General features: G+C 34.3%; 1 protein-coding gene across 2 annotated transcripts in view; it reads right to left on the reverse strand.

Annotated features, from left to right (window-relative positions):
• Positions 1-625: 625 nt before the first annotated feature.
• The window catches only part of LOC143253755 (uncharacterized), a 70,623-nt gene continuing 49,245 nt past the window's right edge, over positions 626-22,003 (reverse strand). Inside the window, exons 10-13 of one of the 2 annotated variants that reach the window (XM_076508073.1) lie at positions 12,217-12,303; positions 11,648-11,761; positions 6,862-6,948; positions 626-3,077 (exon numbers count right to left, since the gene is read on the reverse strand). In XM_076508073.1, the coding sequence (XP_076364188.1) occupies positions 2,985-3,077; positions 6,862-6,948; positions 11,648-11,761; positions 12,217-12,303 (381 nt within the window). In that variant the 3' untranslated portion in view covers positions 626-2,984. The remainder of the gene's footprint in view (positions 3,078-6,861; positions 6,949-11,647; positions 11,762-12,216; positions 12,304-22,003) is intronic. The other variant, XM_076508074.1, reaches the window with a different exon arrangement.

Consider the following 22,003-nt stretch of genomic DNA (forward strand, 5'->3'; position numbering starts at 1 on the left):
AAAAATGGTCTCAAACTAAGTTTATCTCTCTTAGGATTTTCATAGTAAGGCTGTAAAATCACCTGAAAACCCAAAATTGTAAAAAAACATTGGTTTATGTAATAAGCCATAGCTCTAAGACTTAATATGATACAAAGCTGAATTCTTTTTTTCTAATTTTCTGTAACATATCAGTTGATAAATCAGAAATTGTAATTAAAAGTCTGTTAGATCTCCTGTAACAAAATTTAGCTGCATGCAACTTTTTATGATTAAGCTAAAACTAGCCCTACTTCTGGCCACAGTTTGACCATGTCACAAGTTATTCAGCCTTTTCAGATTTTTACCATACATTCTAACATCTGTGAATATGATCTACAAAAAAATTAGGATGGTGTTCATCCTACTTTTTGAGTTATAATTTTTTAAAGTATCCTCTGACCATACGTTGTTTACTTGACAAAAACTTCAATTCAGGTGTGTTATGTGTGCAAATATATCCATACAACTGTGAAATAATGTATGAATCCCATTGAAATATTCTAATCAGCCTTAAAAAATTATACAGGATGTCCCACTATATGAAATATTTATAAGCTGCTTAAATCAATACACAGCAAGTGTAAAAAACGACAAGAAACAAAACTGGCTGAAATCACTTATTTTCTGTGTGAAATACAACATGGCTCTTAAGTAATAATTGTGATAATAATAATTGGTATTCTTTTATAAATAATTTACATGACCTTTAAGTAACTAGGCACTCAAATAGTTTAGAAAATGTATTTCAAAAGCTTATGAGGTGTGGTAATTCTAGAATTATGGTTTTGATTTTGTAAATGAATTAAACATTTAACTTTTGGTCAAAACACAAAATAATGCAAAACCTGTTTCTTAAGATTATCTTCAAAAAATTTTAACTTAATACAGAGTGAAAAACAAACTACTGAGTAACATTTTTATATCTCTTTCTGTAAAAACAGTTTCGGTGTACATATCTGAAGAATCAATTTAAAAAAATAACACATTTTGTTGGAATTGAATAATAATGTCCATTTACAAAAGTCTCTTAATTAATTAAAAGTATACTTAATTATTTAACTTTTGATTTCATAGGACACATTTGTATAAGTATTCCAGTTTCACTAATGTATTCTGAGCTTTTCAAGTTAGCCTGAGTTCAGCAAAATTTTGAAATGTGGTATATTTGGTTAACTAAATTCATCTGTCAGAATATTACAGGTAGTTACTATTATAATTATTGCAATTATTAAGTACAGTATTGTAAACTAATAAGGGCAAATTGTGTTTAAGAAATAACTACTATCCCAATGTCTTTTAAAAGTTAATTAGTCCAGCAATTTGCATATAGTATCTGTTGTATAAGTTGGTGAAAATCCACCTAATCTTGAGATATCTGTTCACAAGATAAGCAAAGACAAATGGACAGGGGCAAACCAATATGTTTACTCTTCTGTGCTGTATGGACATAAAAATCATGTTACAGAACACTACAAACATTTGCCCCCAGTGGCACAGAAGTATGCCTGTGGACTTAACAACACTAAAAACCAGGTTTAGATAACGATGGTGGCCAGAGCACAAATAGTCTATTGTGATGACAAGAAACCCACCTGAAATAAAAATGTATTCTCAAGATGACAACTCTCTTTGTTAACCTGAGAATGACTTAAGAAGGTCAAAACATTGTTCTGAACTTTATTTTAATTAAAGTTTTAATGTCCATACCAACCATCTTGAGAATACAATTTTGTGTTCAGCTTCAAACTACAAACATTTTTTTTGTATGTTACAAATTTTAGTATTTAAACCAATTTTAGACACCTGTTCATCAGACATCCTAAATTACAGAAGTTCAAATCTACAGTCATATTTGAAGTTTGTTTTTAAAGTTCGCACAAAGCTACTCAAGGGCTGTTTGTGTTAGCCGTCCCTAATTTAACAGTGTAAAAGTAAAGGGAAGGCAGCTAGTCATCACCACCCACCACCAACTCTTTGGTTACTCTTTTAACAACGAATAATGGAATTGAATGTAACATTATAATGCCCCTACAGCTGAAAGGGCAAGCATGTTTGGTGTGATAGGGATTCAAACCCTCAGATTATGAATCAAGTGCTTTAACCACCTGGCTATGCCGGGCCTATATCTAATTGATGCATCAAATATAACTTTCGTTTGAGTAATTCTTAAAACAAATTTCAAAAGGTAGCTCATAAAATGCCTTTCACACATGTTATATCAGCATTAAGATTTTATTTTATTTTTTTTAACTAGCTAATTGTGCATTTGTAAACTGTGCAATCAGAATAAATGACTGCTTTGTTGTAAATAACAAAGAACTAATAGAGATTAATCAATTAATTTTGAAACATATTGTTTAAAAAGTAAGGACAAATTTTTTTGTCTGTTTGAGAGCAAAACCACATCGAGTTATCTATTGTATCTAAGTATGGAATCAAGCCAAAAATTAATTATTTGTCACAACAACTGTTTAATAGAACAAAAAATATTAAATGTAATAAGTAATATGACATGCTTATTTTTTTATTATTAACTACTATGTACGGACACTGTATTACTTTTTGTTTTTTAAAGGAATGAATAAAGAGTATGAAATGATTTTTTTAATGGTACAAATAGGAAGTTGTTGTTATTAATCATCACAAAAAGATTGGGCTAAAAATCATATAAAAATTAAACAAATGCAAGCTGCTTACAAAAAAATATCAATCTATCACTGATGCATATGCAACATTTATGCTCCATTGTCTTTTGGAAGACATAAGAAATACATCATTAAATAACCCAATTCCAACAAAATGAAGACTGAGCAAAACTGGTCAGATATTTTCTCAGAGCTTTTTTTTTCCTTTAAGTCATTGTAAACGTTTTTATAATAAGTAAACACGAACACAAATTTTCCTAAAACATTTAAGCTGTTAACATAAAATAGAGCATAATTAATGTAAATCCTCAAATTCTCTCAAGTCAAGTTAGCTTCCTGAATATGTTCAAGCTTGGGCTTTTGATATTCCCTTTTTGCAAACCATTCATCACTTTTATCTGCAGCCATTGCCTGTAAAAACAAAAGATACAACATGAATTTGCTCTTCAAATGAAATGTTTAAATCTTTCTTTATTCATTGAAAAACAAAACATAATGAAATACCTTTTCCAATTTTTTTTGGCAAATCATTTGTAACAATTTATTTGAAATATTTTAAAATCAGTTGTTAATTCTAATTAACAATTAAATTTTTATTTTTCTAATTCAGATTAAACCTACTGTAAAATGAAACAAACTAAATATAATAATGATGGTATTTATATTGGCCCAAACCCCATGCTTTCCAATACATTAACAAACATGTTGTTAACACCAAAAATATTTTAAAACCTACTGTTTGTAGTCAAGGTTCCAATAATTTGAATATCTCTTAGTTATTAGAATCATTCGGAAAAACAAAACAAAAACACATTTCTTTACAGCTCTAGTTATCAACAAATCATATTGATTTCATCACTTCTCAGATTTTATGCTGCCAAACAAAATATTATATTCCACAACTATAGTATATATCATTTTAATAGAATTCCATTCTAAAATTATTATTTTCTTTGAACTGTAATAATTGAGACTGTTTGTAGATAAATATCTTTTGGCTCCAAATAATAAAACAAACAAACAAGTTTCTTTCATTCATTATGCAACTAAGACAATTATTTTGTGTTTGGCTAAAAGCAATTAGTTTAATACCAATGAATAATTAATTTTAATATCTATACATATTATAATAAAAAATTATGGTTAAAACAATAGCAAATACCTTTCATTATAATCAGAATAGCTTTTGGTGTTAATTTTAAAAAAATGTAAAAATATCATTAATATGTTGGATATTTTAGTAATTTCTTCCTTGGTTACATGTTAAAAATGACAAAAAATTGTTATTATTAATGTAGGTTTACTGAATGGTTGTAATCATTCATGTTGCATAATGAAAGGAGGAATAAAATTATAAAGATGAGAGAACTTTCACTGCTCTTGTAAACAAAGTTTCCAGGCACCCTAGAAGGGTGGAAAGACAAATAATATTACCCCAGGACCCACAAAAGTTGCAAAAAAGGCTAAGGAATGTGCTAAATCAGTATGAAATGTTTAAACAAACATTAACCAAATCTTAAGTAACTTGTGTGTGTGTGTATGTAACACCCTTCCAAAAACTAATTTGGAGATGTTGCATTCTTATCCAGGGACCATGATAATCTCGATGGCCTTGTACATCTCATAATGCATTATCAAACAGATAATCATACATTCTACAGGAATGAAATTATTATAAGTTAGATGTTTCTATAAGTGAATTAAACATCTAAATGTTACTGATTGACACATTTGAGTTTTTTTTTCAATGAACAGTCTAACAGTAAACAGTTCAGAAAATTGGAAATTGTTCATCTTGTAATTGTAATAAAAATTAAACTGAGTGTCAGAATTTTTCTTACAACATCACCTTATACATATATTTCATTCATATTTATTCTCTTCAATTTTAATTACAAATTAAAATTATAATGTTGCCTCACTACCTTGAGTGGGTAAGTATGTATGAACAGTAAACTTTAGGTTCACCTTCAACACCATGGTGAATGAGCATTTGCACAGCAATAAACAAAAATACTACTACAAGTGATGAAGTAGAAATAAAGAAATAAAAAAAGAACATTTTTATGACTTTTTTTTACTTCTATATACAACTTAACAGAGAAAGATTTTATTAATCATTTGTGATAATGTTTAAAATTAATAAATTAGCAGTTTAAAGTTATTTTGAAATCACTATTCACAAAAATGTTCAAGATTGTATCCAATATCTTTTGATGAAGCATTATTTAGAGAAGTTTCTTAATTGTTATAATGCAATTTTTTTTTCAGTTTTTTTTTTCTTCCTGTTAACCATAAAACTACATAATAATTTATCTGTGCTGTGCTCACCATGAATACAAAAACCCAATTTTTAGAGGTGTGAGTCCCAAGACTTACTGTTGAGCATCTGGGGGTGTTCACTTTAGACCAAAAAGTAAATTTTAACATATCAACATTTTGATTTAGTTTTTTTTAGTTTTTGTATAAATTTATACCTTGATAAAGACATTAACAGAAATATTGATATATTAACTCTTTTACTGCACACAAGTTAAAGAGTGCATGTCAATCTTTCAGGGTTACTTTCAAAATTTGTTTAAACAACTTTACTGTCACTTAAGTTGGTAGAATTGACATCAAAAAATAGTTTATAATTCATAGTTTAATATTGTATATTTTCAATTTTTTAGTTTAAAATAAAATACAAAAAAACAACAAATTATCAATTTGTGTTTGTCACACTATTTCCTATTGTCTTATTACTCAGTTTATAATTCATTATACCTACCATACAATGTGTACAGTGGTTAATGAATTAAAAACTCAAATTTGACATATAGACAAGTCAGAATATAAAATAAAAACTTTTCATCTCTTTGATTTTCCTTGATGTGACTATGTTTAGCCAATCCATAGTGGCTTCTCCCACTGCTCCATTCTTTAGAAATCTCTCATCTATTCCCACTTAATAAGTATTTACTGAGAAGACAACAAAAAGTTTTATACATACTCTAGTCTTCCCATTGTGAGTAAATAACATAAAGGAGAGTTATAATTTTACAGAAAGTGTTAAAGAGTGATGACTAAGTTGTTCTCTGAACAGATATGAAATTTTTTAAAGTCAGGTATAGCTTGTTTAGATACACAGATAAATTACAGGTATTTTTGTGCACCAATATAGTAAGTTGATAATAATTTGTTCTCTAAAATGTATATTTAAAGCCTACAAAAGTTAATATCTCTTTGATCTCTACTCAGAAAAATGAATGAGGCTTGCGGTGAAGCTTACCATGTATGATGCATAAACACAAAATCTTGTATGCTTCTATGTTTTGACAAAAATAACTAAAATTTAAGCATTTGTGGATAAATAGTATTCGCTGGTTGATGAATAAGTTCTCTGAAAATGAAATAGGCCTTTATAACGTTGGAAATAAGCAATATTTTTGTATGCCTCTAAATTCCCAACATCCCAGAAAAACAACTAATATTCAAGCACTTGCACTGTTTACTGGATCAACAGCTCCAAACCACATAATATACATTTTCACAGATTCAAAGTGCAATTTTATTACTCTGGGGAAATGTTGTTGTAAACACTGTAGGACAAATAAGCTCATAGATTTCACATCATGTTGTCAGAGCAGGATTCAATTCAGCTTGTTTCTTCATGCACTATTTGCTGCTCTCAAGTGCATCATATTACAGTGTCACGTAAACAGTCTAACGACACAAGTAGTGATTTGTTGCTATATTTTCAGCAGAACTCTATTTTAGTCGTTAACAGTAAAATGAAAGTAAAATGTTTAACAGTTAAAGCTGTCAAGATAATAATGGATAACATAAAGAGGTTTTGCAAAAAAAGTTTTATATTCATTTAGAAGGTTTTGGAGGTCACACAAGTGATTACAAGATTTTTTTTCACAAAGAAAAGCATTTCTAATATTAATTGAAAATTCACTTTGCACTTGGATTAGTAAAAAGAAAAACATTGATGCATTCATGGACTAATCTTTAATAAAAGTACTTCATTAAAAAAATTATTTTTTGTCTACAAATGACACGTAATGTTCAATAAAAGTTTGCCGAATGTTATGAAGATACTCATACTGTATTAATAGTTATAAGTATGGAAGTTAAAAATTGCTTTGTTTTTAAAAAGATGCACAAGAATGTGCATTTAGCATTCTCCATAATAAAAAAATATTCTTACTTCTTCAAGGAGTTGTTCAGCTTTAGGATCAACTTTAGACAGTTCACAGAAGGCTTCATTTCCAACAAAACAGATTTCATGGCCATCCTAGAAGAAATATGTTTTATATTTTCTGTATTACAAGAGTTTATTTAGAATTATTGAAAAATACACATTTTGGCCCAAAGTGTTTGAAAAGAGAACTTAATTACATATTTAATTTTGAAACATAATGACTAATCATTTTTCCTTAACACAAACAAGTAACTGTTTTTACTGTGTTTCCAACCATACTATCATTTGATAACCTTAAATAAAATATTATTATATTTGAAAAACAAAAACATAACTAGGTGCCAAAGGAATGTAAAAATACCCCATTCAAACATTGAAGAGCAGTAATTGTAATAATAAGTTCATGAAATTATGGAATCAATGGCATTTAACTTCTTAACATTTCTAAATTGATAAAACTAATATTATTACAAACAATAGCTCATACCTAATTCAATAACTTGCTTTAGTGAGTGAAAATTATTGAGATAAAAAAAGACATTATTTTAAAAACAGTATATTTTAAAGAAGCTATCCCAGTTGTTCACAAACTGTATACTTCAAAACTTGTAAGTATCCAAATTATTGATTAATGTTTAACTTCCAATTAACATAAAACCAACAAAATAAAATTTAAGTTTTTACAACATTTCACTCTGATAAAAATTATTTTTGTTCAAAGCTTTATTATTAAATGTATTTGTAATGTAGCATAATTTTACTGAAATAAAGTTCTTAAAAAATACAAAAAAAGTTTACAAGTAACATTTCTATTGTGAAGATATTTGTTGTTGAATTTTGTGCAAAGCTATGCAAGGGCTATCTGTGCTAGCCATCCACAATCTAGCAGTATAAGAATGGAGGGAAAGCAGCTAGTCATCACCAACCACTGCCAACTCTTGAGCTATTCTTCTAGCAATGAATAGTGGGATTGACTGTCACATTACAATGCCACTGCAGCTGAAAGAGCAAGCATGTTTGGTGTGAAGACGACAATCTAAGAGTGAAATACATAATTGTGTGTGTATTAAGATCCACATCTATGTAATTAAGTTAGCTAAACATAAACTGTTTTATTTCACATGGCAACATTACAAAAATTATGTACATAATTTAAACAATCTTTTGTTGTTATTTATTTATTATGAACTGAAAAGAAAAGATTTATTAACACCTGCAAAAGCAAATAACTGCATATTTCACCTTGTTTTTATGTAACAAGTGAAATATGCAACAAAACATGCTCTTGCTGTTGGATGTTCATTTGCTTGTTTTAGAGCAGGGGTGTGCAACATTTTTCGTCGGTGGGCCATATAACCAACTTCATCAATCAAGTGGGGCCACTTAAAAAACAAGCTTATTCGTGTACATGCACAATAAATTAAAAAAAATTCTCAAAATGCAAGCAATAATATTTTATATTTTTGCATGAGTGATCATTTTAGTGCGACACTTGAAATTTAGAGTCCTTGCAGAGCTTGTCAATATCAGCTTTGACAGAAGTGGTTGCCACTCTTAACTGACTGGTCAAATGTTCATCAGTCAGCTGACTTCTACATTTGGTTTTGATGAGCTTCATTTTGGAGAAAAATTGCTCACAGCAGTAGGTGCTACCAAAAAGGGAGGCAATTCTTTGTGCATGACGGGACAAATTGGGAAACTTTTCACGTACACAGAGTTTGTAAAAGTCTAGCAAACTGTTTTCAGAGAATTTCCTTTTAGTGTCCATGTCAGCCTGCAGTTCAATGAGTTCCATTTGGCAATCATCAGGACTGTCTTCCACTGCCAAATCAAAAGGTTGAGCGAACAATTTCAATCTAATTTCAGTTTGTCTGAAATCTGGAAATCTGTTTGCAAACTCATCACGCAGCTTTTGTACACTGGTTCCATATTTGGTGCAATCCAGATTAGGAAATTCCAGTTTCCTGGTTGCAAGACATGTAAAATGGGTCAATATGGCTCTTCTCAACTGAACCTGGAAAAGTTCCAATTTCTTCTCAAAAGCACAAATATGCTCAAACAACTTATTCACAAGTTGACTTTTCCCTTGTAGTTTTAAGTTTAAATCAGACAGATGCTGTGTAATGTCTGTGAGGAATGCTAAGTCATTCAGCCAGTTCTCATTGCTCAAGAAGTCCACATTCTGACGTTTGCTCTCCATGAAGAACTTAATCTCCTCTCGCAGATTCCAGAATCTCTTCAAAGTAGCAGCTCTACTAAGCCAACGCACAGCAGAGAAGTACAAAACATCTGAATACTCACTGTCCAGCTCATCTAAAAAAGTTTTAAATTGTCGATGATTTAATCCTCGTGTTCGAATATAATTTACGCATTGGACGACATTTTTCATGACTTCTGCAAAATCCAGAACTTTGGTGCACAAGCTCTCTTGGTGAATAATGCAATGGCTTACAACTACGTCTTGTGCTCCAATTGCAGTTAGAAATTTCTTGGTGAATCCATTTGTCCTACCTGTCATGGAAGGAGCACCATCTGTTGTAACACCACATAATTTATAAGGATTCAGTTCAAACTTTTCTACAACCTTAAGCACTTGTTCACAAATATCCTGTCCTGTGGTTGTGGAGGAAAGGCTTGCCATATCTAAAACTCTTGAAAACATCAAAGCCTGCAGTAACAGCTCTGATGAAAATGACAAGTTGGGATGTGTCATTGATATCAGTGCTTTCATCCAAAGCCAGACTGAAAGCTTCACACGAATTCAATCTCTCTTTCAAAGTTTCTTTGATGTCCTCTGAAAGATCTTTTGTCCCGTGAGACAGTAAAGCGGAAAGGCTAGTTTGCTCCACCAAATATTTTTCTCTGGACATGCATATTCTGTGAATATTGTTAAACAATTTTAATAAATTCTCCATCACTGAAAGGCTTTCCCTTTTCTGCCATACATTCACAAAGCTTAAAACTCAGTTTTGTCACCAGTTCTGAATTTTTCTTGAAAGTGGTAAAAACACCTTGTTGCTTTTCAATGGATGTTTTAAATGTTCAATTTTGTCCTTTCGTGCCTGACCAACAATTTCATCAAACTGGGAGGAGTGCTTAGATGCGTAATGTCGCTTAATATTGTACTCTTTCATGACTGCAATTGTAGTTTGACAGACGAGGCAGACAACACCTTGATTATGTGGGACAACAAGATATTTTGTGCACCATTCACTGTTGAATAACCTTCCCTCATCATCAATTTTTCGTTTCTTAACTGCTGACATTTTACTAGCCCTGAAATCAAAACAAAAATTATTCTCACGAAAATAGCAAAGTAGAAAAAAACATAGAATTTATTTACACATGGAACCTCTTGTGGACAGAAACACATGTTTCTAAATTGGCATCCCGATCATAGCCTTCCGGTACTTAAATTAATTGAGAATAGCAAAATACAGTGTGACCTCGCCTATTCGCGGTTCGCCATTCGCGGCCCCGCATATTCGCGGGTTATGCGCGAACTGCGTTTTGTAGGTCACAGAGACTGAAAGGGCTTTTCGAGGAGATTTCTGTTGTATTTACTCAATCAAGCCGTTTTATCAATTGTCGTCTTCACCAAACAAGATTGGACTGCTATTGGCTGACTGCCTCAGCTTCCCCAACAACGCAAACGACAAAGCACAGCCCGGTAACGCACGGTACAATTTAGTGAAATACATAACAGTATGCAATATTGCTACATTATTACTGCATCAATGAGTATAAGTATCATTAGTGTTTGGGAAGCATTTCATATAGTATATAATCGCATACATATACGTTTTAAAACTGCGTCCAATATTCGCGGTTTTCGCTATTCGCGGAGGGTAAAGAACGTAACCCCGCGAATAACGAGGTCACACTGTACATAGAATCAGATGCATCTGAAAACAAAAATTTTAATAAATTCAGTAGTCACAACAATATGCTAAATAATAATCAATTTACCTTCAATCTCTTGTAGTAACTGTAAAAGGTAATAAAATTTTCACCAATAATGAATGACGGACAGCAGAGGTTAGGGAAAATTGTCGCCAGCGGGCGAAGGCGAGGTTCAGGACATGACGTTGAGTCGTAGACAATAGTGCTAGTGCACGTCACCTATTCATGCCCTAAGGAGGCCGACCAATCGAATTCGGCCTGCTCCTCTCTAGCAAAGATAATTTTAGAAGTTTGTCGAGTCGAAGCCTGGGAATCCCGTAGGATCGATGCTTTTAAAAATATTCCATTTGCGTTGGATTACAGATCAGGCCACATGGTTAGATTACAACAACTAGGGCCACACTAAATGGCTTGGCGGGCCGGGTTGTGGCCCGCGGGCCGCCTGTTGCACACCCCTGTTTTAGAGCAAAGCCATACTGGTCTATCTCCCATGCCCATTGCAGGGAATCAAATCCCAAATTCTAGCATTGTAACTCTGTAGACTTAACACAGTCCCCATCAGGGGATCTCATACACTGAAGATAAGTAATATTGTTTTTATTTGCTAAATGGAAAGTGTGCCATGCTCTGGAAATGAGGCTAGTCATGGATAAATGCAATATCAAGAGAAATGGAATAAATATAGCATAAAAATGGTAAACAAAAAAGGATGGGAAATGAATGCTTTGACCTACAACATAAAAGTTACTTTTCACAGCTTATTTTTAAAGAGTCAAATAACCAACATGCCAAAACACACACACATACAGGGCTTTTGAAGGCTTTCAAATAGTTCATGTTAAAGGTTTTTTTTGTTTTTTTTTTTTAAATATTAATAAACAACACATACTGGATCAGCCAAAATCACCACTTGTACTGTAGCTTTGCCAGGTGTGTCCAGACTGAGAAGGGGTGTAAGTATTGTCTGACCTTCCTCTTTCATCTTGCTTTCTATCTTTGGAAGCTTGGAAAAAAAAAACAATGGACATATTTTTAACATGTACTAAGGTAATGCGTCACTGATGTAAAAATACTGTACAAGTACATAATAAAATTTCCAAAAATGGCATTTCTTTATTAAGTACTTCCATCAAAACAATAAAAACATTACAATTTTTTTTTTTCAGATCTTTAACAAATGAATAGAAAATATTGATTTGAAAAGATTTCAGTTAAAGGAAGACGATTTTAGAATGATCTGGACCATACCTTTTCAATCTCAACAAAAAACATTATATGCAGACTGCTAACCTCTAAAGAAGTCAGGTTAAATTTGTATAAATATGGAACTACTAACAAGTTATATTTTAATACTTCAAAATTAAATAGAATACCAAAATTTTGATGTCTTTGATAAACTTTCTGACAAGAAACGAATTTAATTTACAATTTTAAAATTACTTATGTTAACTGACTAACCTCTTCAGCAGGGCAAGAAAAAGCAATTCGACCAAAGCCTTTAGCATGATCAACAGCAGTTCCAATGTCACACAACTCTAGTTTACACTGTATTTAAAAACAAAAGTAACTGTGAACGATGGTGTATGTACCTCTATATATTTTATTTATGTATGTGTATATATATATACACACACACACACACACACACACACTATTCTAGTTATTGTTTTTACTTTTGCTTTAATTCAAACAAGCAGTTTCATTGTTACAGTCACTAGTATAAAATAAAAATATATTGTTGCTATGTCAATATTAAAATCAACTTTTTTTTTTCAAACTGTTAATTAGGTTTCATTTAATATAAGATGGTTCAGAGTCTCTGTGTCCTGTAACTCTCCTTAAACCACTGGTTGAACCAACTTCTAAGTGGTACAAAACAAGTCATTTTGGTCTCAAAGTACAAAGGTAAAACTATTCACCCATCCTCTTAGAAAAACTGAGTGTTTTGATCAAATGTTTTCACAGGGTTTGACTGACTGATTGATTTAGTGTTTTATGGCACAAAGCAGCTAGGCTATCTGTGCCAAACATCCGGTAAAAAAGTAAAATTAAAGTAAATTTAGTAAAATTCATAAAAGGAAATTAAGGAAAACCAAAAAGTTTAAAAAAAACACATAAATAGCATAAAACCAATGTTTACATCTAGTCTACAACGTTTAGAGAAAAACTACAGTAATAGAAGTCTTAAAGGACTTTCTGTAGCATAATTGTAATTATAACCTGCAAGGAAGACCAACAGGTAAGTACAAAAATCACCGTCAGTTACCTGAAGTTGGCCTTTCCAGTCCTGGTTCCCGAGTTATTTGATGTTATGGCCATTTTCAAAAAGTAAAGTAATAAAAGTTTTAAAAGACATGTAGCAAAATTTTAATAACTTGCAAGTTCAAACAGCAGCGTTAGTCACCTGAAATTGGCCTTTCCAGTCCTGGTTTCGAGTTATTTAACGTTACGGCCATTTCTAATTTCAAATCGAACTAGATGGACTTTGATTCTTAAAAGGGAATCACATTAAAAAGGTCTAATGTATAAATTAAAAAATTTAAATGGCATTAAAAAGATCAATGGCCTTTACAAAACTAAAAACTTTACCAAGGTGGACAGTGTCACCATCACCAATAACACTGTCTAACATTATAGGCAAACCTTGGGACAGAACATGTTTAAAATGGTGCTGTCGTTGAGAGTCATAACAACAGCAAGAAAGTATAATGTGGCTTATAGTGATCTGAGTGTTACACAAACTACACATTGGTGCATCAGTTCCAGATAAAAAAAAACAATGAGTCAAAAAACTTTGACCAATGCATAGTCTAGTTAGAAAAATTTCTCTTTCTGATCCGTACAGAAGCAAGACTTCCAATATAGGGTTTTATTTGGAAAAGCTTGTTTTCTCTTTGCTCACTACAAGTCGACTGCCAGCTGGCATGGAGCCAAGCCTTGAATACAGGCACAGCGGTGATAGTGCCAGAGCAGATAGATTTAGCTGTGGTGTCGACGAGCTTGTTCCTATGAATACCAACGTAGCCCAATATCCAGGAAAACTGGATAGAAGTAGATATTAAAGAGAAATGGGCAAGTTGGTTTTGAATAATGGCGAGAACAGGGTGTGAACCGACGTGAAGCGATTCGAAGGACAGTAGAGAACTAAGTGCGTAAGTATAAATAATGCAATTTGAGTATTACTTAGCTTCCACATGATCCAGGGCAAGAGAAATGGTGTATAGTTCAGCAGTGAACAGAGAAGCTGTAGAGTGGATTCTGCATGCAATCTCTGAACCACACAAACCATGGCAAAGCCCACAAAGTCACCTGATTTTGAACCATACATATAAATTGGAATGGACAGATGGTTCAAAAGATGTTTAGCAAATAAAAGATGGTACTTCCAATTGGAAGTATCTGCTTTTCTCAGATGACTTAAAGAAAGATCATATTTGGGGACTGTAATAAGCTATGGTGAGATGGGCTGACCAGTGGATACAGCAATGTTATCCAAGGACAGACCCAATTCATCCAACTACACCTAGATATGAAGGCCTAAAGGAGCAATGGCAGACCGGCTGTTCTGAAAAGGTATGGCCCACCGAGGAAGGAAAACACAACCCCAGGTTGATGAATGGGGTCCAGCATTGTTAAGGCTGAGGGTCTGGCATAGCTATAGACCAGTGATCCATAGTTGAGTTTCGATTGAATAAGAGCACAATATATCTTTAGCAGAGAACATCGATCTCCTCCCCAATTGATGGAAGAGAGCACACGGAGGATGTTCAGTGCTCTTGTACATTTCACTTGTAACTGCTTGATGTGTGGTATAAAGGTTAGCTTATGGTCAAAGATAAGCCCCAAGAACTTTGTCTCAGTGACCATGAGCAGCACAACTTCACTGAAAAGGACTTCAGAACCAGGGTTAATACCACGTTGGCAGCAAAAGTGTATGAAAATGATTTTAGAGAGAATGAAATTAAAGCCGTTTGCTGTGGTCTAATTCAGTAAATGATTGAGGGCAGTCTGTAGCTGCCGCTAAATATACCTCTGGTTCGACAACTGACATGAGATGTGAAAGTCATCAACATAGCAACTGTTTGCAACAGTAAGAGGGAGTTGTTCAGTGATGGCATTAATTTTTACACTGACAAGTGTGGCACTCAAAACACAGCTGTGAGAGACTCCAAATTCCTGTAGAAAAGAACGGGAAAGTGACAAACCCACACAAACTCGGAATCTCCTGTCCATTAAAAAATTTCTAATAAAAATGGGCAAATGGCCATGTAACTCATATATATGGAGTTCTCACAAAATCCCATACCTCCATGTTGTATCATAAGCCTTCTCAATGCCAAAGGATATCCATACAAGATGTTGTCTCTGATTAAAGTTTCAAGTTGAATCAGGTGGTCCATGGTGGAGCACTGTCATCAGAACCAACACTGGGTGGGTGAGAGAAAGTTGTTTGACCCAAGGAACCAAACAAGACGAGCATCAACCCACCCTCTCTACAGTCTTACAGAGACAGCTCATCAAAGGAACTAGATGGTAGTTTGAAGGAATCTTGGGATCCTTCCCAAGCTTAGAGAAAAGTGGAACAATAGCCTGGTGCCAGGCATCAGGAAAAACATTCTCCTGCCAGAAGAATAGCAAGAGAAGCAGGAGATAGCTGGCACAGCATGTCATAGTGTACATCATCAGGTCCAACTGATGTACTACAGACTAATGAAGGGCCAGTTTGAGTTCCACCATTGTAAAGGGACGATAACAGTCACAGAGACAATCAGCTCAAAAGGAAAGAGGTGATCGATCTGCCTGAGTCTTGATGGCTAAGAAGATGGAGGAAGAAGCAGAAGTGCTAGATACCCGGCAAAAACTTTCACATAGAGTATCGGCGATGCTACTTCCTGGCCATCAGAGAGAGATCGAGAGGGGGACAGAATTATATTGCCCACTGACCTTTTGAATTTTGTCTCATATAACTTTGGGACTGGTGGTAGAAGATATGCCAGTTGTGAACTGAATCAAAGAATCCTTCTGGCTTTGACGTCATACCCACTGAACATGTGCATGAGCTTGTTGGAAAGCAATGTGGTTCAATAGTGTGGGATATCTACGGAAAGTATCCCAGGCACGTTTCTGTGGCAGGCAGGATTCCACGATGAATGAGGATACAGTGGAAAGTGTGTTGAGGTTTTATAATGGAAAACATGTTGATGTTTAGGAATACATTGAGCAGCTGCTGGTATAATACAGTCAGTTACTGCTGCCACATAGTCATCTATTGATGGCTTACAGACAATGGCAGGATCAAGTTCTGTGAGAGCAATGAAAAAGGGCCAGTGTGCCTGACCCAGCTTCCACTGGGGCACACAGGTCAGGTGGCATCCACCATGGCTAGTCTCTCTCAAAGTTATAGGAAAATTATCACTGCCTCGTGGATTACTGTCAACCCTCCATGAAAAATGGGAGAATAATGAAAGGGAGCAAATGGAGAGTTTCAATAGCAGCAAAGGACTGACTAGGTGCATGAAAATAAGTAGAAGAACCAGTATTGAAAAGAGTGACCCCTCCCATCAATATCAGCACTTTCCCAGAGGGAATGATGTTCATTGAAGTTCCCCATGATTAAAAAGGAAAGACTGCAACTGTTTAATGCGAACATCAAGGTCTGATTGATCATATGTCTCTCCATGCAACAGGTAGAGAGAAAAAACAGTGATGGTATGACCCAAGGAATCACGGATGGCTACAGCTTCCAAGGGTGTCTCATGTGGAAAAGACAGGGTAGGCACATGCTGATCAATCAACAGTGCCCATCCCTACATGCAGTCATCCATCACACAGTCTGTCATTTCTATACAAAGAAAACCACTGAAAGGTGACTGTATCAGCAGGTTTCAGAAATGTTTCCTGTAAGGAAAGACATACAGGATGGTAGGAAGCAATCAGTGTTTTGATGTCATCCAGATAAGAACGTAAACCTCGACAGTTCCATTGTATGAAGGTGGCAATTTTTAATTACATGTAGGCAAATTGGGTGGAGAACCCTTCTGTTTATGACCATTTTTTTTCCTTACTGTCCTTATTCAAGGGAGGTTTATCGACCTCCATGGATCCTGCCAAGGGTCGATTGAACAGGTCTTTGCTGTTCGAACAGGATTCCAGCGACTTGGGGTGGGAGAAGAAGATGTATCCAGGGAAATGCCTGTACATGAAACCAAAGGATGTGAATATTGGGGTTTGTTGGAATGTATGTGTGGGACAGAGATGGGTGTTGAAGATGATTCATCATCTTTTTTAACCATGGAGGTCAAAAGGCTTTTCATTTATTTTGAGAACGATTCTTTTGGAGTAACAGAGAGATGTGTCTGCACTCCCACTGTAGTTGTGGAACAAAATGCAGCAGCATACATCCAAGATGAAGCGGTGGACAGCAACTTTGGAGCTTTAGGATAAGTAATGTTATGAATCGTTTTCAAACACTGCACCTCTTTTTCTTTCAACCACTTAGGACAAGAACAAAAGTAGGACGGGTGAGAGCCATTGCAATTGATGCAATGAGGGTCCGTTTTACACTCTTAGGCATCATAGTCCTTGCCACTGCAACCAGGACATGTCAAGGAACCACGACATGATGTCTTCGAGTGACCGAACCTCTGACACTGGAAACATCAGAGAGGGTTTGGAATTATATGACCGTAATCTGCAATTAAGATAACCTGCCTTGATGGTGGCAGGTGGATGTGGTGATGTAAATGTCAGAACAAGGATATTGGTCGACAACATAATTCCATCTCTGCAAGTGAAGATATGCCTCACTGCAGAAACTCCTTCAGTGGCGAAACCAACAAGAATCTCTGGCTCTGGGATGTTCTTCAAATCCATCTCAACAATGACTCCTCATGATTAATTCAAAGTAGCAAGAGGTGTAACTTCAATAGGTATATCCCCAATTGCCTTTGAATTCAAGGAGTTCACTGTGTTGGGATGTGGATGTTTCCACCAATATGTCACCAGATCAATGCTTCTTCACTGACTCTGGAGAGCCAGCAAGTCCCTCCAGTCCCTTCTGAATAAAAAAGGAAGTCATGTGCCCTAAAAGTTTGTCTGAAAGAGAATGTAGGATAAGAAAATGAGGTACAACAGGTGTTACATATGTTAAAGATTCCTGCTCAGAATCTTCAAGATGTGGTCATTTACCTATGGGCTGTTTTTTCACTGTTTAATTTTTTATTTGGAGAATCCATAAGAAAAAAAAGGAAATTTTGGTACCCACTGACCCCACCCACCATGGAGCCCTATGAGGGGATGCACTACAATGTCAAACAAGGACACTGCAGCATTGCCAGGGTTTTGTGAGCACTATACTCAAACACCAGTCTCAGATACAATGTCCAGAACACCTGTTGAGAACTTCCAACACTGGTACTTCGTTGACCCTAGCCCAAGTGGACCAGCTGATTGACCCAAGGGGGGCTACCCCAAGGCTGCTCATCTACAGAAATTCAAGGTCAAAGTGGTATGTTATGGTTGGACCCTTCAACCACCAGGATCCTCTCCTCCCCATCATGGATCGCCACACACGATAATTACCTTATTATAAAAAGTAAATAGTCATTAAATACTAAACTGCCAAACAAAACAAATAACAATTGTTCAACCAAACAGTTTTCTATACCCTACAAGTGGCTACAAATTTGGTACTAATTTACAGTAAAGTATGTACATAAGTAGGCTTACTATCTACTGTTCATAACTTGGTTAGAAAAATTAAATCTGTATCATATCAGTCCTGTGAATGTGAGCCATAGGCCCATGAGTTTGCTTGTATGCTATAGACTTTAAACCCCTTTTTTTCATTTATATATTTTTATTTACATTTCTTATCAGCAACTTTCTTTGCCCACTCAAATAATTACCTATCAGCCTCACACAGTTACCTTGTAAATAAAACACAAACTGGACTTAACCTAAGCTGCCATTATCTTGTTCCATACTTCTCCTATCACATTGCAAAACTGTAATTTAAATGAAGTATAAAATGATGATGCAAGTTTTTTCTCATTTTTTAAGAGCACTATAATTGTGGCAGTTCTTACAAAAAAAATTCTAGTAACAATTGTTACTTTATTCTGATTTTTCTACAAATCTCTGCTGAACTAGGATCCAAATATGTATCGAAAATTGACTTAAATCTTTTTAGCTAAAGAACCTTACGAAATATTACTGGGATTAAAGACCAAATTATTGTTAACAGAAAATGTACCCAACTGAGAAACCATGCATTCTAATCTTTGTAAGAAGAAACACAAGAAAAAAATATTTTTAGTTCACTACTCTTGTTATGAGGCTCATTTTATTTGTTTCACTTTAAGTACATACACTTCTTCTGATCCAAATATTAATTATATCAGAAAAGCATAGGGTTTTAAATCTGTTGCAAAAAAGTAGCCTCATCAAATATTTTCTAAGGATGGAAAGATATTTGGATTAAACAAGATTTTTACAAGTAAGAATTATTACTTTAGGTTTCATGGTGCAGTCCACTTATGTATTAATCAATTTATTAAAACAAATTATAATACAGTAATGAATTTTGCAATTGTTATATATAAAAACAGTTGGAAAATATCTTTTACTATTATCTTATCTAATACATTTCAACTGCCAATAATCTGCCCTTATTAATTTATTCTTGAAATTTTGGTGAAATAATTCAGAAAAACGGCAATACTGTGACTTTGTGATGACGAGAAATCCATTTGAAGCAAAAATGTATCTCAGGATGGCTGGTATGGGTATTAACACTTTTACCAAAATAATGCAGAGAACATTACAACCTTCTTGTGTCATCTTCAGGTTAACCTAAGAAAGTTAAAACATTGCTCACTGCTTTATTTTGGTAAAAAAGTGTTAATATGACTACAAGCCATCCTGAGATACATTAATACTATGAGTTATAAAAATGTTAGAGATATCATTTCCACTAGAGTACTTTGATAAAAATGTATTTTGTCAATTAAAAATAGTTTCTTTATATGTTTGTGGGGAATTTATATAAGATCAATTTACTAAAAGTGAAATATGGTTTGTTAGTTTGTTTTGTATTTCGCACAGAGCTACTAAAGGGCTATCTGCATTAGCCGTTCCTAATTTAGTAGTGTAAGACTAGAGGGAAGGCAACTAGTCATCACCACCCACAACCAACTCTTGGACTACTCTTTTACCAATGAATAGTAGGATTGACCATCACATTATAATGCCCCCATGGCTGAAAGGGCGAGCGTGTTTGGTGTGAGAGAGATTCAAACCCACGACCCTCGGATTATGAGTCAAACGCCTTAACCCACCTAGCCATGCCAGGCGTGAAATATGGTGATTCATCAACAACCAAGATTTTCAACCTTTCTCAGAAATTGATAGTGAGTTATTTTTTTCCTCCAAATGGGTCAAAGGCTGTTTGAAGGGATCACTTTTTTAAGGGCCATTTAACATTACAATCTCTACAGTGGTGAGGTAGAAAAAAATGTGCACACCTCATGGCTCACAAGAAAAACTGTGCATTCTGTATTCTATAATGCAACATAAAATGTATGAACTTTAAAAAAATAAATAAAAATATTTGTTATGTTTAATTTTGGTTTGATTTATTATTGAAATAGATCACTTTTTGGGACCTTGTAGAAGTATGTTGTCCCTATGTTTTATATAAATATGGTAAAACCTGTTTAAAGGTGAATTTTCAACAAATTTAATAATTGCCTCAGAAACTGTACTTTGGTTAGGTATAATTCCTGTGTGGTTACCATATTTTTAAACACTTTAGTTTTGAGTAAAAAATGAAACAAAATATGTGGGTCCTCGAACTCAAGTTCCTCTCGGTCGTTCTACTGTTGCCGTGACATTTTACAACTATGATGTAATTGTTGCCAAACACGCTTCGTTGTGCACCGACCGTTGTGTTCCATTCAGTGCTGGTGTTTTATGTAAATCTATCGGTGCTTTTATTGGATTACATACTTTGTGAGACTATTTTTTGTCTTGATATTGCTACTTTATGTTTGTTTTATGATAACATGGTTTACTGCATTGCTTGTGGTTGTAAAAACGGTTCAGCATCGAGCAAAAGCTTCTTTTCATTTCCGTGCAAGGAGAAGGAACCAGCAAGGTGGTGACAGTGGATGCGGATGGTCAATAGGAAGAACTGGACTCCTTCACACCATGCAAAGCTTTGTCAAGATCACTTTGAATACTTATATTTTGTGTCAGATCCCACTGTTTTGGATTCTGTGGATTTCAAGCCAGGCAGGTTGAGACTGAAAAAACCATCGTCAGTAGACAGGATCATCCCCACCATCTTTCCTTGTGTAGAGCTGAGGACTGATCTCAGCCTGCAGTGTACAGGTTTCACCCCTCTGAAGCCATCCCTTCCCATCACGAAAAGAACAAACGTAAAGGTATGTGTGCTGTATAAAGTGATAAACAATAACTAGTATAATATAATAATTTAAAAAGTACAAGTTTTTAACGAATGTAACTAGACATACACATTTCACATTCATGAGCGTGTTTTGCATTTGTGGCACCTGACAGTCAGTGAAACCTTGATTTCCTCATCTAGACAGTGGACAAATCTAGCCCAAATAGAATATATTCCAAGTTTAAAAGCTGGTAGATCATTCTGTAGATGTTTCTGTATCATTTTTAAATATGGAAAAGTTTGAAGAATTCCATTTTTCAAATTTAACATTTCAAGATAAATTAACTATTCAGATTGCTACATCTAGTTTGATTTTATAGACAGAATTATGACGTATAATTGAAATTCATTTTATTGTGAGTCATAAATACCTGGTACAATGATTGTGGAAGGGCCGAGTATTAGTTACCATAGTCAACAAAGTATAAACAAATAAAACCCAGTCTGTGATACCAATAATTTATAATCACCAGATAGGTTTTGAGATGCTTAAAATTGCACGTGAAATAATACAGACCATGTTTGTTGTCATGACTTAAGCTTACCATTCTTCCACTGGTGGTATGATCGACTAGCAACCAGCCTGGGCGCTACCAGTATCACTCACAGTTCCACTACTCTCGCTCGTGGAACTGTCCGCATCACTAGAACTTGTCAGATCTGTATCAACAGTAACTGTTCTAGGTTTGTTCAGAGTAGGTTCGAATTGATATGGTGCTACTCGACACTGTTCAGAACACAAAGTCAAAACAGACTCCACTTCTGTTTCTCCACATG

Source organism: Tachypleus tridentatus, chromosome 6, assembly GCF_004210375.1.
Source record: "Tachypleus tridentatus isolate NWPU-2018 chromosome 6, ASM421037v1, whole genome shotgun sequence".
NCBI lineage: Eukaryota > Metazoa > Arthropoda > Merostomata > Xiphosura > Limulidae > Tachypleus > Tachypleus tridentatus.